This window comes from Pelecanus crispus, chromosome 11 (genome assembly GCF_030463565.1).
Source record: "Pelecanus crispus isolate bPelCri1 chromosome 11, bPelCri1.pri, whole genome shotgun sequence".
NCBI classification, from domain to species: Eukaryota; Metazoa; Chordata; class Aves; order Pelecaniformes; family Pelecanidae; genus Pelecanus; species Pelecanus crispus.
Genome location: NC_134653.1, coordinates 4,184,443 through 4,201,694, shown reverse-complemented (window position 1 = coordinate 4,201,694; position 17,252 = coordinate 4,184,443). Strand labels below are relative to the sequence as shown.

Below are 17,252 nucleotides of genomic sequence, written 5' to 3'. Positions count from 1 at the left end.
TCAACATCTCAATCCCTGTCTTCGCCACCGACTTCAGTCCTATTAAGTTGCACCTCTCCCCAGGAGGTTTATCCTTCCCACTCCGCTGGCATGGGCGGAGAGAAACAAACAGGACAATCTAAAGAACTGTAAATAAAACTATTTGCCTGAGCCGACCTTTGAAATTAAACCTCTCCACTGCCTCCCCCGGGCTCTGGTTCCAGCCCCAGGTGAAGCCCTGGGGACGGCTGCAGCACTGGAGGCTGCTTCCAGAGCCGCGCCGCTTTGTTAGTGCTGGGGAAAATGTTTTGGATGCATCCTGGTTCTCCTCGATCCGAGGAGGAGGAGAGTCAAATGCCATGGATGGGGCAAAAGGCTGCTTTTGTGGATCCCAGCCCTGCTGCAAAGGAAGAGCTGGAACAAAAAAGCATCAAGGAAAAAAAAAAAATATTAGAGGCAGGGTGCAAAGCAGAGAGGGGAATTTGATTGCTTTGGTCATGAGAGCCAGCTCCTCATAGCACACTTTGTGCTATTTTCCACTGCTGAGAGTGGAAAAAGCTATCTGTGGAAGTGGAAAAAGGGCTCTCAACCTGCTGAAACCTGTCACTCATCGGCCCGCCAAGGTCCCGCTGCAGAGAGGGGCTCACTGCGGGTCATCGCTGCCCCGCGCTCGCCACTTCTGCAAAAAAAGCGAGCGAGGAGGAGGAAAAAAACATGCTTCACAAAAAGCCCCTTGCAGCCCTAAAACAACCTGCCAGCCTGCGCTGAATCAGAGCTCCTGACTGCCGTGGGCGCCCGCCTTTCCAACTCAACAGGCTTTTTAGCAGGGGACGACCACGCAAGAGCTGCTGGAAAACCCTGCATCCCAGGAATGCAACCAAAACCGGAGCCAGGAGCTAGCTTTACCCTCCAAATATTTTCCTTTAGCCATGCTAGATTTTTTTTTTTTTTTTTCCCTTTTACAATTAAGATGCCAGTGTTTCAACCCCACACAAAGCATGCAAGTTTCCAGTGCTTTAAAAATAGATCCCCAGCTGCAAACACCGACCCCCCACCCAAGCAAGGAGACAGAAGTAAAACCACATGGATTGACCCAAAAAAGTTACACGGCCCCTTTTAGCACCAGAATCAGCCCTTCACTCTCCCCCACCACGTGTTTTGGAAATTGCAACATCTACCTTGCTTCTTGTCCATGGTTTCCCAGAAATGAAGAACAGCGCCGGCACGCCTGGCAGAAGAGAAGGATGGGGGCGGGCTGGAGGAGGGAGGTGAAAAAAAAAAAAAAAATCCCGCAGGATCCAGCACACGGCACTTCTTGCAAGCACCGATAATTATTTTCGGGGGGAATGCATGGCCCGAAGCGCTCGCCGGCTTCACGCGGCTCTCCTCGCCCAACGACCCCGGCTCCCGGGGGTCCGCGAGGTTGGGAGCAGCAGCGAAGGCGAGCGACGGGAGACGGGGAAGGTAGCGCCGCGTTCCCTCATCGGCAGCTGCCGAGGTTGGCCGGTCTCAGCTCCGATTACCCTTGAAAGCTCAACAGTTGTAAAAACTGCAGCAGCGAAATAGCAGATGACGTCAACAGGAAACTGGGGGGGAGCCAGCTCCGGGAGCCATTGAAGCACTGGATTGCTACAGTGCATCCCGGTGGGACGCGTCTTCTTCCGACAAATTAAACCATTCAAACCCGGCCTGCAAGGCAGAGAGGCAGAGCCCGCTCCTGCCTCCTCCAGCCCCCTTCCCCAGGCATCCCACCGGAGCGACCCTTGCTCGAGGACAGCCCAGCATCAGCCGCTCATTGGAGCCGAGGGAAGCCCACGCTTGCTGCTTCGGGCACCGAGGGGGTGCCGGCATAGAAAGAGGTCGCATTTCTTCATGCTGCAGGTGACACGCTAATTGCTTTGCCACTAACAACTATTACCACAACAAATAGCAGAAATATTGTTCCATGACAATACCGGCACAGAGCTTAGCAGCTATTCCAGGGTGACAACCGAGATGGCATCTCTGGCGGCAAAATATAAATTGCTGCATGGATTTGGCTGCTAAATAGCAAGGGAAAATAGATGAAGGCTTGGAGGAAAAAAAAAAAAATCATTCATTTCTCTGCAAACGCATGCAAGAAAAGCCGTGGCAAAGTATCACTGCTCTTCCCCTTTCCCTCAAAACCAGCCCGGCAGAAGCCAGCGCTGACACTCCTGATCAAAGCCAGACTCGGCTTTGACGGGCTGCAGTTTTGTTTTCGACTTCCCTGTCAGCCTGGAGGGAAGATACCATACCAGCTTCTTTACCTTAAACTAATTATAGAAAATATGCCTCCGGTTCGCTCCTGAGCTATTCCCTAACTTGTAGGCTGTGCCAGGCCATCCACATTTGCAGGCAGAAAAGTCAGAGGCCAAGGTAAATGCACATACCAACATAATGAGTGACTCCAATTTTAAATAGTGTTTATATAAGCCCCAGAAGGACTGCGGAAGATATTTTCTCCGGCACATTTCCACTCCCAGGGTATAGTTTCAGGCACAGATCATCAGCACATAAAGGATGCTGACGCAGGAGCTGCTATCGCAGATGGCACCGAGAGCCACTGGCACCCGTCCCCAGCACTCCCGGGGAGAACGATGCTGCGCCGTCCTCCCGTCGTTAACTCGCTGGCTTGACAGCCAATTCCCCGACCCAGGCATAAGAGGCTCCAAGGATTTTTACAGACACCCAGGAAGTCAGTGCTGCTCTGGAGGAGAAAGTCCCTAACCCAGCGGGTGGGATGGAAAACACGATTTCCTTTGAATTAGTCCTGTTGGGTTTTAGCGCCCAAGGAGCAAGGATGGTGTAAAGCAGAGCTTCCCAACATCTCAAAAAAAAAAAAAAAAAAAAAAAAAGAAAGAAGGGGAAAAAAAAAAACACCCCAAAACCAAAAAAACCAAACCCAAACGCAAGCATCCTTTCAAGTCTCACCATTGGCACCTCTTTCAAAAGTTTGCTGACATGGTAGGAATTGCCCGGCCTTGCAAGACGCACGCCATTTGACATTAATCATCCGGCCTTTTATACGCTACAGGTAATCCCGGAGGAACAAAAGGCATCGGGTGTTTCACTGCTGTTAACGAAGCCTCCCCACGCCCCTGGGCTGGGACGTCACCCCGTAACCGGGGATGGAAGCCAGGGGAGCAAATCCTGCGCCGGGGAGAAGTCAAGGTACTTGCTGCAGGTCCAGGCACGCCGGGGCCGAGCCGGGGTCCGGTGGGATGGCAGCCACGCTCCCATCGCTCCCAGCAGCCTCCTGCCAGTGGGCTGGCTCGAGTAAGTGGAAGAGCACACCCTTAAAAATAGCAACGAGCTCAAACAGCACCCTGCCGATGCCGCCGGGCCCCTCGCAGCACCCTGCCCATGATGCCGGGCCCCTCGCAGCACCCTGCCCATGCCGCCGGGCCCCTCGCAGCACCCTGCCCATGATGCCGGGCCCCTCGCAGCACCCTGCCCATGCCGCCGGGCCCCTCGCAGCACCCTGCCCATGATGCCGGGCCCCTCGCAGCACCCTGCCCATGCCGCCGGGCCCCTCTCCCCACGCTTCCCCTGCAGAGAGGCAGCGTCTCCCAAGGCCGGTTTGCTTAAGGCCGGGTCACCATGGCAGCCGGGGACCAGGGAAGAGCAGTTTTGCCGCGAGCGGCAAAAAAAGAAATCGTAGAATCGTTTCGGTTGGAAAAGACCTTTAAGATCATCCAGTCCAACCATTAACCCAACACCACCAAGTCCACACTAAACCAGTCAAGGGTAGACTAGACTAAACCATGTCCCAAAGTGCCACCTCTGCCCGTTTTTTGAACACTTCCAGGGATGGGGACTCCCCCACCTCTCTGGGCAGCCTGTTCCAATGCTTGACCACTCTTTCCATGAAGAAATTTTTCCTAATATCCAATCTAACCCTCCCCTGATGCAGCTTGAGCCCATTTCCCCTCATCCTATCGCTGGTGACTTGGGAGCAGAGCCCAGCACCCCCTCCCTGCCCCCTCCTGTCAGGAGCTGCAGAGCGATGAGGTCTCCCCTCAGCCTCCTCTTCTCCAGGCTGAACACCCCCAGCTCCCTCAGCCGCTCCCCACCAGCCCTGTGCTCCAGACCCTGCACCAGCTTCGTTGCCCTTCTCTGGACACGCTCCAGCACCCCAATGTCCTTCTTGTGCTGAGGGGCCGAAAACTGGACACAGTATTCCAGGTGCAGCCATATGTGGCCTAAATACCCCATTTCGGGTTGGCAAGGAGCTTTTTATAGGTGTGTGTTTGGGGTTGAGCAAAAAAATTAATGGTTTCACCTGCCCTGAAAGAAGAGTCACTGCCTAACCTGGAGAAGGGGTGATTTTCACGGGATACTCCTTTCCCTCTGATCAGAAAAAAGTCCACGCACCAGCTGGCCGCGCTGTCCCAGCGCCGTGTTGCCCGCTGCACCTCGCTGTCCGACCGGGAATTGCAGCAGTTTCCCCGGCCAAGGCTGCAACGCAGCCGCTGCCCCAAGCCCGGGATGCGCTTGCCTTTCCGTGTACAAGCTGCACGTCCCACGGGAAAGCCCCACGTGCCCGAGCAGTGCACGGGACCTGCAGCCTGGAAACTCTGCGGCAGCTCTATTTTTAAACAAAGCCTTTGAACCGAATCCAATCGGAAAGGTAACAGGGTCATCTTTCTCATCCCCTCGGACGGTGCTTGGGGACAATCACCGATACGGCGCAGGGCTCGCCTCCCCCGGCAGAATGGGATGTCACACCGACGGTGCCACCGGGGCTGGGTGAGGGGGACACCGATGCAAGGGAGAAGGGTGTGACCCCCTGGTACCCAGCGAGGGATTTGGGGACGGGCACGTTAGCCAAAGCTGCTGACATTTGCCCGGCCACCTCTGGGGCTCGGAGCCACACCCGGCCTCCGTGCACCGGCCAGATAACGCCGCCACGAGCCGCGCCGGCTCTGCCGGCAGCTCCGGGAGGATGTCACCACCCAGTTACATTCCAGCTGTATTTTTAGGTTACCTGCATAACCCCGAGGGCTGGAAAAAACGTTTGATTTTGTGTTTTGTTCCCAGGTGGCAGCTCGCTATCCTGCAGCTCCGTGATGATGGAGCACACAGGCTCCCCTCTGAGAAGCCCACACGAGCAGAGACCAGACTGCCTTTAGGAAGCTTAAAAGCACCAGCCAGCTGGCACATGCACTATGCCGTTGTAGGACACGCTACATACGTGCCAAGAGCCGCGCTGCTTTGCACCAGAGCTGGTGCAAAACCCCAGCGTGGAGGTGGTTACGGTCACAGGGGCACCTCTCTGGAGCAGGCACCGAGCCGGGGTGCGGGCAAAGCATCCTCCGCAGGGCTGGAGACCGTCTCCTTCGCATCCATCGCTCCGACTGGGTTTTCTCCCCCAAAAAAGCAGCGGCAGAGGCGACACATCCTCAAAGCTCAGCTTCAGCGCAACGCCAACATGGACCCACCGAGGGTAGGCCAGGGGGGCGGTGGGGAAACGCTTGGGATGGGTAATTAACCCAACCCACAGCTCGTCAGGAACCACGGAGCTGGGCGGCACACGGGTCCGGCCAGCCTGCAGCATGCACGGCCAGCGTGAAACCCGTGGCTACAAGCCATCTCGTGGGACCGGCACGGGCTGCACCGACTCGGCTGCAGACGCTGGCGTGCCGCCACAAGACAAAAGGCTGGAAGAAATCCCAGCCCCAACGCCTTAATTGTTAGGAGAAGGCAAAGGAGACGGTGCTTAGAGAGAGGCAAAGAGCATGCTAAGATTAAAAAAAAAAAAAACAAACCAAAAACCAAAACAGAGAAAAAGGAAGAGGCAGAGCCACTGTCACCTGTGCCCATCTGCCTGCCAGCGGGTACCCAGCCGCCCCCAGCGCAATGCTCCTCCCTTTGATTTCTCAGCCCATAGGCAAAGCCATGAAAAAAAATAAAACCTGTTTGGAATTGATTTGACCAGCTGGTGACAGTTTCCTGATGGGAGAAAAAACTCAAACCATTTTTGGAATAGATCAGCTTGACAGGAGGCACACAGTTAGCTTTTTTTCTTTCTGGGAAAAGGAAAAGAATCATTTGACTTTTTAATTGTCAGCTGTAATTCAACTCCAGAGTCAATAGACACTCTTTTTCTATCCAGACTGGTGCAATTCAAATACTTCCAGGTGTCCCCAAAGCTCTGTAAACTTGGCAAGAGAGCAAAGTATTCCCTCTCTGCTTGTAATGCAATTCTTTAAAAAAAAAAAAAATTAGCTTTCTACCATCCTCCCTCCAATTTATTTTGGGCAGGGACAGAGTGATTTCATCTCTGCAAATGATGTAAGACAGAGCAGGCACCTGCTCTGAAAATGGATTTATGGAGGGGAAAAGGGAAAAAAAAAAAAAAGAAAAAAAAGAAAAAGCCACCCAAGGAATGCCTCGATATCCGCAGCTGCCTGCTCCAGGAGAGGGGCAGAACAAGAGACCAACCCAGGTGCTTCCCTGGCCCAGAGACTTCAGGCAGGATTTTCTCAAGACCAGCACCTGTGCTGGAGAGCAGGGCAGGCAGCTGCCGCGATGGTTCGCAGTGACGTTACCCTCTGGGACCTGGAGGGTGACATCCTGCAGCCTGGTGTTTCTTGCTTTCCAGTGACTCGGGACCGAGCCTGCAGAGTTCACATGCTTTGGGGCTGCTTTCTCACCGCAGATGTTGCAAACTCAGCTGGGGGGGATCCAGGAGTCAGAACAGGTCTGTCCATCATCGCCAGCCACGGCACGGCACAGGCAGGACCGACCCCGCGCTCCGCCTGCCCGAACCAACGCGCACATTTACGCCCAACAGACCCAACAAGCTCATCTGCTATTTTTACCACGTTTTTCCCCAATTACATCCATGCCAAGGCACTCTCCCCAGCTGAGACAGGAACCCAGGGAGCACCCAGGCACGGCTCAGGAGCTTCTCCACCATCCCAGGATGCCCCACGGATGCTGCAGTGGCTCGGGCAGACAAAGCCTGCGCATCTTCAGAGGAAAACCTCCAATCTCCAGCGGTGACCTGGCACCACGTCTCCAGGCTGGAGAAGCAGGGAAAACCTTGGATTATTTCTTTTGGAGCTGGGTGCCAATCCAGCAGCTTACGGAAAGCAGCAGGCAAGCGCTGCGGTACACCCCCCTATGTCTCCTGCTGTCCCACACCAATTCTTTGCTCTTTTTGGTGCATCTTTGGTGCCATCCATTTTCCCTGCCTCTCTCACGCTCTCCCCTCCCTGCTCCGGGGAACTGAGCAGAAGACACAAATGCAAAGGGTTCATCCCACCAGAGAGCTGGTGCAAAGCAGACACAGCTAGATAGAGCCCCCAGTTTCTCCACTGAGTTTCTCCGATTGAAAAATCCACCTCATCACGAGGTGAAGGGGGTGGCAGGAGTCCTCCCCGGCTCAGATCAGACAAAGAAAAACCGCAGACTGAGAGCAGCCAGAGAATTGAGACTGTCCAATTCCCCTCAGGCCACCGCTCATCCTTATCTCCGTGTAAAGCCTTTTACCACACACAAACCTCAGCGCCCAGCCGAAAAGCTTCACTCTCAACCACTAACAACGCTCTCAAGTCAAGAAAGGCAGCAGGCAACCCATTTGGTCCCCGTGACCCACATGAAGAGGGGCCGGGAGAAGGGGCTGGTGCAGCAAGTGGAGAGCTGGGTCCTGAAACCCCCAGGAGAGCTCAGCCGCAGCGAGCCGGACCCGCAGCCTCTTTCCCTGGCATTAACCGCGCCATCCCCCTGACCTGCACCGCACACCTCTTGCTCTCCCATCGCTGTTCCTCTGCCCCAGAGGACAGATGTATGTCCACATTTCCAGAACACGTCCCACATCCAGCCGGTCCATGAAATCAGCTCCTGCCGCTCATCGGTTCAGGAAGTTAAAGGAAGATATATCTATATATCTATCTTAGAGAGAGAGATCTACATATAAAGAGAAGCATCGCATACTTGCTAAGTTCCACATTTTGCAGAAGTCACCTGCAAACATTTCTCCTTTGTTCCTCCAAACTCCCTGCTGCAAAGCTTAAAAATCCGCCCCCCCCCCAATTAAAGACTGGACCATCAGCACACCGAAAACCACCGCCAGCCCCGCTGCCCAGCACAGCCCTCCACCACCCCCTCCCGCGGGCTCTTATCTGAGGCTGCAACAGCTCTGCATGGGGAAAACACCTATTTTGCGGCGGATTTGCCCAGTACCCACAGGGCAGCTTTGATTCGTGCCCGGGAAAGGCAGGGGCTCCACGGGCGACGTTTCGCCGCTGTGATCCCACGTGGCAGCCGGCAGGAAGGGCACAGCCTCGCTCCGCTGCTTCCCTCCGGGTGGGCTTTATTCCCCACCACCACCCCTTTTTTTCACTCCTCGCCTCCCTCGCCCAAATCCACCTATTACACTGCAATTTTTCCGATGTTCAGGGGGAAGTGAGCGTTGCAGGCTTTTCCTAGTAAAGCCGGATTAAAGAGCCGTCACTCCGTCCCAGGAAGCGAGAAGTCTCCGCAGACGGGCTGGTCCCAGTGCATCCGGCTCACGAGCTCGCAGGCTGTGACTCAGTGCAGTTCAGCCTGCAGCTTCTCATGGGGCATGCTTAGGGCTTCCAAGAACCATTTCCATTTAAATAAGAAATATCAAATTTTTTTTAAATCCCCTTTATCCCCAAAGAGCGAGCCTCACACCTGCGTTTTGGGGAAAAGAGCAGTGCTCTGCAGGGCGGCACGCGAAACGGCGAGGAGAGGAGCTGGAAGGAGACGTGCGAAATGTCAAACCTGTTCAAGATAAAGGGAAACGCACGCTGGCTCCCTTCCCTGCAACGGTTACGCACGGTTTCCCTCATTGAGCTGCGACTGTAAAACCCCACGGGGAAATCCACAGTTACTGAACGAGAAATTCTTTGTGGATCCAAAATTAAGGGTAAACTCTTGCAGCAACCTGGAATATACACAGAAAAGGAAACCACACGTACAGGAGAGCAGCTGGAGGAAAAGCTGAGTCGTTTTCTAGCACCTTAGCAAAGCACACGCGAGGCTGATAAGAGTTTCAATTAATATTCACCCCCAATTTCTGCCTGGTGATTTCTAGAGGCACCTCCTCCAGCCTCCGCTTTACTCTCACCACCCAGACATCCTTCAACAAACTAGGCAGGGGCAGGCGTAATTAATACCTGCAACAAGTTTCTCTTGGGCAAGAGAGCAGTCTCTGAGAGCACAAGAGGCAGCCTGGCCACAGCACAGCCCCGCGGGTATCCTGGGCTCGGAGGAGAACCCCAGCCCTGCCCCGTGCCAGCCGTGCTCCGGCACCCGGTGCTCACCACTGATGCTCGAGGCGAGCGATGCTCACAGCCAAGCGATCGCAGGGATCAACCAAAAACCTGGAGGAAACGGGCTGCAGATGCTAATGAAGAGTTAACACAGGGGGCTGTAGAAGCAGCAGATCTAAAACACCCACCACCACCACCACCTTTTTTGGCAGCCTTAAGGCAGCGTGCGGCTGCTTCCAGCCTTAAGGAAAATGGGTGCTGCCAAAGAGAGACAGCCAGAGCGCAGAACGGAGCCTGGTACAGGTCCGTGCCGGTCCCCTGGCAGCATCGCCACCCACCTCCCACCCTGCCAGCACCCACACCCTCCTTTCTGCACCCTCACATCTTTTGGGTCCTCTGACCACCGAGCTCTCACCAACCAGGACAGTGGTTGGCAGGGAGCATGGCGAGCAAGCCGGGTCCGGATTCAGCACAGGGTGGATGATTTTAGTTGTGGGGGACCAGGGAAACCTTGAAAGCCAGCTGAGCACACGCGCACATGCGCAAAAATGCCTTGCGCTGCCCTGCCCTGTGCCGGCAGGGATTTTCTGGGTGCAAGCACGGGATTTTACAAACAGGCACGTGGGGCTGAGCCTGCCACCTCCCCCCACAAGCACCTTTTAAAGGTGCTTGGAAGATGACAAAGAAGAGCCAAGCAACGCATCAGCACCAGATCATTTCATCTTTGGCTGAGATGCAACTTGGCAGCACGTCAGGAGAGAAACCAAGCGGTCCGCAGCGGCAGGGGATTTTTAACTATGCAGAGCAGCTTTCTTAAAAAGCCTTGGTGGTGAGCACATCTGGCTCGCAGAAAAAGAGCCACGTCATTTTTAGTGACGAGCTGCAAAGACATCCTTCAGGACAACACACCCCCCTGCGCCGTGGGGCACACGTTCAGGACTGACTCAGAGGGACCATCCTCGCCGGTCCTCGGGGCTGCACGTTCTGCCGCTCCAGCATCTCCCTCTCAAGGTTCAACTTCGTCACTCCGACGCCGAGTAAACCAAGATCTCCATCCCACAGCAAAAAATACCTCCACCACGCAGCGTGCCTGCCCTTCACCACCTTTAATAGGGAAGGGTCTCCTGCAGGGAGAGATGCACGCAGCCGGAGAGGACATCTGCTCCAGCTGCTTTGAGATGGATGGCAAATGCCCTCCAGCAACCAGGTCAGGATGCTGCCATCTCAAAGGGCTGCCACTAACACCAGTAAAAATGGCCAGGGCTGCCCAGCACCAGAGCCACCGTAGGGAACTCCCCCAGCGCAGACAGGCTGCTTCGCCAGCCGTCCCTGTGAGATTTGGGCTAGGAGGGAATTTATATACATGCACCACAAAGCAGTATCTAACTGGCCTGCAAGCCCAGACAAGCTGACACTCCCTAGATAACCTCGTCATCCTCCCCTAAACCACCCCCGGCCCATATAACCAGCCCTGCATGTTTATGATCTGTCAGACACATGACTGTCACCTGCCAAGCCCTGCAGACGAGCTTCTTCCCCTCCTGTCCCCCTGCCCTGCACCGCGGGTCATTGCATCGCCAGTCCCACCGGCACCCGGCACCGGCAGACCCCATCCCAGCTGTAGGGGTTTGTGCATTCCTTATTGGAAATCTCCGAGACGAGAATGAAATACAATCGTTAAAAGCTGCTTTTAAGTCTCCTAAGAGACAGGACAGGCACCATCAAGGCAGGAGATGAGACAAGCAAGGCACAAATGCCCCGCAGCAAGGGACACTTGCTGCCCAACCGGCAGCTCCCGGGGAGGAGAGGGTCCAAGCACCACCGGCATCCTCAGAGAGGTTCATCGGATACGAGCAGTCAGGCCGATGCCAGTGCCAAACCACAGCTAAGGTTAGCAGCCTCTGATGGGAAATTACTTGTATCGAGCACTCTGGAGGTTTCTTCCTTTCCAAAACTAGATTTTTCTTTGGTAGTGGTGGCGTAGGGGGGAGGAAGGGTGGATGCTCTACAAACAACTTCTGTAAGTTTTGTCTCCTTCTCATCCTGCCTCCTCTTCCACTCAAGTTATGTTTTTAATGGAAAATTCTCTTTTTTTTTTTTTTTTAAAAAAAAAAGGCATTTCACTTGAAATGATGAAATTAAGGCTTAGAGCATGGGACAGACCTAGATCCGCAGCGACCTCCCAGAGCGCAGTGCAGGCAGGAGGACGGAGGCTGCGGCAGCCCGGTGGGTGCCGGACCCTTCCCAGCCCCTCCTGCACCCTGCCAGCTCCCCGAGGAGGAGGTAACAGCCAGGCCATCACCTTCCCGCTTCTCCTTCCCTCGCTTCCCAGCGAGCGGGGCTATAAAGCCATCGCTCCCAGGGACAGGAGGGAGCCGGGGCAGGGCAGAGACATCCCGCTGCACCACACCCCAGCGCACCGAACAGCTCCCCGAGGTCACGACACTCACAGTTCGGAGAAACCGAACTCCAGCGCTGGATGTCTTCAAAAACAAGATCGGGTGTCTTTTTACACAATCTGGCTTAATTCGCCCAAAAGCTGTTGGACCGGCTGCAGTAATTCCTGGAAGCAACGCCCTGACCTCCAGCCAAGCACGATGCTCGCCATCCTCCCTTCTGACCTTAAAGCCCATGATTCAAGTGATTCCCCATTTCCCCCTGTGCTGGATCCAGCGGCGCACAAGGGCAATCATGCCACACAGAAAAGCCCACCAGCCTCCGGGGCTTGAAAGGGACGTGCTCTTGCAAAGTGCTGTCCATCTTCTCTTGCAAAAGCTCGACAGAGTAGACAGTGCACAAAGGAGCCCTGTGGTATTATGCCCGTGGATTAATTAAACCATGTGGACAACACAGCGTAGGATTAGAGGGGGGAAAGAATGCTGGAGAGGGTCCACCTCCCCGCCACTGCAGGTCCAGAACCTCGCCCAGCATTAGGCAGCGATTCCCTCCCTCCCTCCCCTACCCGCTGGGACCACGAGACCCCCCAAATCCTGCCCTTCCCCTTAGCCAACCCACAACCCACTGCGTCCCTCGCACGCAGCAACTCTGCTCCAGCCTTTTGCTGGACAAAGAAGCAGCTGCAAGAGAAAGGTGCAGGCAGGGAGCCCCGTCCCAGCTCCAGAGAAGGGAGCAGAGACTCGGAACCACTGCAAACCGAGGGCAGCTGGGGCCACAAGACGCTACCGTGATATCTGAGATAGGTACAGTAGTGCCCAGTAATTATGGTATTCCCTGGGGCGACGAAAATTTAGACTCACAGCGCTGCCACGAGATCAGTGCAGCATCATCCCCACACAGATAAGAGGCTGTGGGGAGATGGGGTATCTCCCAGGCTGAAAAAAGAACAGAAACTTCCAGTTTCTACCATAAAAAAATCCTCTCTGCCCCGCTCAAAATCCCTGGCTAACACTCGACCTGCACTACAGAGTTTTGTCAGCAGAAGAGGTGGCAGGTAGGTCTAGCTCTATATGTACCCACAAGCAGTCCTGAGTCACGCCAGTAAAACCCCAAACTTTTTGTTGGTAGAGTAAAATCATCTCCCTGGCCGACGCAAGTTCCTCTCCCAGCTCCTTCCCCAGCCTAACAGCCTGCCCGGGCAGTGCCTTATTAACACCAGTGAAAACCATCTTCCGTCCAAAAACCCACAGAGCCCCACGTCCGCGGCGGTGGCTTCTCGGGTCACAAAATCATGGGGACCAGAAACCTGCACCCATTCCCAGGCACCCAAAGGGAAGCCCTGCAAAGCACATCGGAGTTTCCTCCAGCAACGACCACCTTTGCAAAACAACGGGGGCAAAGCAAAAACTCCAGCTCAGCCCTGGATTGCAGCCCAGAGCTGGAAAATAAAAGCAGCAGCCTTCAGGGAGAAGCATTATCCACTGAAAAAAAGCAGGGGAGCATCCCTCCAGGGAGGGAAACGGATCGCTGAAGCATAGCTAAGTATTTAGCACGTCCAACATGATATTTTCCAGGTGCCCACCGTTGTGCTAGCAGAAAGCAGCATGAGGAGGAGGGCAGGAGCAAAGCGCTGTGCTCTGTGACTATTAATCGCGTGCAAGCTGCGTGATGCTTCAACTAGAATTCAAATAAAAACCTGGCTCCGTGGGTTCAGAGCTCCCAGCCCTGCCATCCCCCGGCCCACGCACACCCATGGGACACCAGGCTGGTGGCTGCTCTGCCCGGAGGCGACGAGAGCCCGAAGCCGAAGCCCTGCTTCTGCAGGTCACGGCCCCAAATGTATTTTCAGCAGAACTGCCTTTTTTGGGGGCTGGCAGCAGGAAAAGTGTGAACGGCAAATGAGACAGTACAGGATTCACAGCCGACTGAATTGAATTAACTGTGGCGTGCTCCGGCGGAGGGCACGGCCAGGGCGCGGGAGGGACCCGTCCCCACCACTTATTTACCTACCCAGAATAGATGTGCCACCAGAACAAGTGCCACTTCATCCCCGGGTTCCGGCATTTCTCACCGCTGATTTTTCTAAGCCTCGGTGTCGAAGGAGAACCGCCTCCCCAGAAACACAGCCGGGCTCCAGCCGGATCCTGCCCCCTCTCCCCAACAGCACCTATCTTCCTGCAGGAAGATCTCTCCCCTAAAGAGAAGGACTCGCTTTTGAATTACTCGAGCATCGGCGCTGGGTGAGCCCAGGGGAGGCCAAGCAGCATTTCTCCCTCCAGACCCCATCCATGCATCCTCACTCCCCGCAGCTGCACGGCTGCTTTCTCCAGCAAACTCCCCATTTTCAGGAGACGCGCACCGCCCCGCCAGCACGCTCCTGCCTGCCCCTCCAGGACGGGCTTCCCGGGCACCGGCAGCCACCCGAGTCGCAGCCCACAGCCATGGCGATGGGCGCACAGGTCTTCACGCGGAAAATGCCTCGAGCCCCACGGGAAAGGCAGCAGCCTGGATTTGTACGCCGAGAGTCAAACACAGACCCTGCACCCTCCGCCACGTTTCTGCACGCACCCAAAGGCTGCAAACTCCTCGAGGCTTCCTCCCCTTCTGCTTTAACCTCTCGGACACAACACCCCTCCCCTCACAGCATCCATTTCACCGAAAAACACGTAGACTTTGCTAGAAAATCATGCCCAGAACCAGCCACGTGTTGCAATCTGCGGCTAGAGGCTGCATCCCTTGCCAAGCTCTGCAAGGACGACACAGGGGCAGCTCCGGAGCTTTGCACGCGATTCCTTCCCTCAGTGGCACCCATTTGATGAAACGCAGCTCGAGGGAGCTTTGGTGACCTGAGACAACAGGGAGCTTTTACATATTTTAGTAAACATCAGACTTTGACAGTGCAAGATAACGCAGAAACCAAGTGATGTCTTCCCACACACCTGATCCTGCGAGATAATTTGGATCAAGCAGATACGAGCAATGGGAAGAGGAAGAAAGCCGAAATCCTTCCTAAGCTTTGCATAATCCCCAGAAGGTGTTTATCTCGCAAGCTATGTTTAGCGCAGAGCGAGGCAAAGCTCTCGCCCAGCACCATTCCTATCGCGCGTGTCACGGCCAGCCACGCGCATCCCCAAAAACTCCCAAGGCAGGAGACAACCCCGTGACTAAGCCGAAATGACGGCAGGTGAGTTATGGTACTCATCTATCATGGAAATAGCAAACCTGATAGCTTCAATGCAGCACCCTCCGTTTACTACCACGGTCAACTCAAGCCTGAGAAGAGAAAGCAACCAGCAAAATGAAACCCGAGACTGCTCGCTGAATTTCCCGAAGGAAAATTAGGGAAATTTAGCTTAAATTCAGGCCGCCCGAAAGAAGAGACAGAAGGAGCTGCCGCGGGTGCTGCCAGCAGCGCCCGCAGTCCCAGCAGCGGGTGCACGCACTCGGACCTACGAGCATCCCTATGCGGCAGCCGGCAAAGCCGCTCGGAGGGCTGGCGCTGCCGAGGCAGATGCAAAATGGAGGAGAGGCACGGCGGACGGCTAGCAGGATGAGGGGAGAGGGCTTTGCAGAGGCAGGTGTGTTATACACGCTCAGGATCAATCCCCGTGCCGAATGCTGCCCTGACAGAGGCAAAAGAGCTCGCGTTAGATGGGGCCTCGGAGTTGCTGGGGCCGGCAGAGACCGGGCGCGCTCGGCACGCGCGCGACACCTCCAGCGAAGGATATTAGGAGTAATTGTATGAATGAACCGGTTCGTCGCAACCAACAACCCCGTGCAACCAGAAACCTGCAGACACAGAAGGGTTCCAAACTTCCTCCGAGGAAAGCACCGCGCTCCCGGGCGCTCCCGCAGGCGCTGCCTTTTGCCGTCAGCCAGACTGCTTCCCCCGAAATCCTCCCGGGTCTGGCTCAGGCCTCATCTCCCGCGGGGCACCAGCGGTGCCTTGGCCAGGCTCACCTCTTCCCTCCATCCACACATCCACGCGCCGCCCGTGAGCGGAGAGAGAGGCCTGGGCTCCGGCGTCCTGGCGAGAGCCTTTTTAAGAAGCCCGGTTGCTCCCTTTCAACGCGGGACAGCGGCCGGGGGCATGTGCTCCTACCTGTGAGTCAGCAGCTCCGCTCAGCAGCACCGTAAATCACTGCTGATTCACACCCTGCTTACACAGCAGACAGGAAACTCAGGTCCACATTCCCTCCGGTTAAGACACGGATCATTTAGAAGAAGGGGAGGGGGGAAAAAGTCACGCCGAGGTGCGTTCATCTGCTCACATGGTTCCTGACTTCAAGTTTCCACTGCATCACTCCCGCGCAAGGAATACCCCTCAAATTTTATTCCGGTGATAAGAGCCAGGCAGCAAGCGTACTCTGCGTGCTCCCTCCTCCGTCCCGTCTGCGCCCACGGCGCTGATGCAACCGGCTCCCGGAGCACCGCGACACCGGCGGAGCCATCTCCCCATCTCCCCATCATCAATCCCGGCACGCTGGCGGTGTCATCCCAGGCCGATGCCTGCCAGCCGGCGCTCACCTTGGGACGGCGACCAGGCCACCTGAGTGGCGGCGATGCTCTATAAATAACCCCCGTGACACACGGGCACGTTTGCCAGCCGCGTACGGCGGGCACAGCGGGGAACTCCGCCGCGGCGGCCCCGGCACACGCCGGCACCGAGCCCGACGGCGGCCGCGCTTCAGCCACCGGAGCGCACCGTGCCCCTCGCCCGTGCCCGTGCCCGGCCCGCCTCGCCCGGCGCGCCGCTCCGAGCCGCCCACCCCGCCCAGCGGGTGGCTCCTCCGAGGGGGCCAGGCTCCGGCGGCGGAGAAACGTGCGTGGCTTGGTCGTTCTCCACGCCAAGGGCGGCTTCGCGCCCCTCTCGCCCCGCAGGCTCGGCGGGACCCTTGCTCGCCTTCCCCTCCACGCAGCACACACGCCCCGGGCTCTGCAGGGGGACGCGGTGGCCCGGTCCCGGTCCCGGTCCCAGCCCCGGTCCCAGCCCCAGCCCCGGTACCAGCCCCCCGGTCCCGGTCCCAGCCCCGGTACCAGCCCCCCGGTCCCGGTCCCCCGGTCCCGGGCTGCAGGCGTGGAGCGGCGCTGCCCTCAGCCGGGCCCAGGCAGCGGGAGGCACTCTGGCCCCACGCAGAGGAAGCCCCGGCCGGCGGCAGCGGGGAGCCCACGCCCGGCGGGTTGGGCAACGGCCCCGGCCCCGCGGGTTACGCCAGAGCCGGCGGCTCGGCTCAGCCCGGCCGCAGCCCCGCTCCCCCCGGGAACGGCCGGCCCGGAGCACCCCCCCCAGGCCCGTTCTCCCCGCTCCCGGCCCCGGTCCTACCTCTGGGCAGGGACATGGCTGGCGGCGGCCCCGCGGCGCCCGGGCAGAGCGCGGCCCCGGCGGAGTCCGGCCCAGCGCGGCGGCCGGCGGGGAAGAGCGGCGGGGCGGGGCGACGGCCGTCAGGCTCCGCCCCCCGCGCGGCGCCATTGGTCAGCAGCAGGGAGGAGGCGTGGTTAAAGCATCCGCGGGAAGAGCTTCGCGGTTCTCGGGCACGGCTGTGAGGGTGAAGGGAGTCGGGCGGGCGCAAGAGCGGTGCTGTCCCCGCCACCGGCGCGACCCCGGCAGCG

At 57.0% G+C, this 17,252-nt stretch overlaps 1 protein-coding gene across 2 annotated transcripts in view; it reads right to left on the bottom strand.

Moving 5' to 3' along the window:
• Positions 1–16,994, bottom strand: part of MAP2K3 (mitogen-activated protein kinase kinase 3) — a 33,878-nt gene extending 16,884 nt beyond the window's left edge. The window contains exon 1 of one of the 2 annotated variants that reach the window (XM_075718381.1): positions 16,966–16,994. In XM_075718381.1, coding sequence (XP_075574496.1) covers positions 16,966–16,981 — 16 coding nt within the window. In that variant the 5' untranslated portion in view covers positions 16,982–16,994. Of the gene's footprint in view, positions 1–1,157; positions 1,174–16,965 lie in introns of those variants that run through there. The other variant, XM_075718382.1, reaches the window with a different exon arrangement.
• Positions 16,995–17,252: the final 258 nt, after the last annotated feature.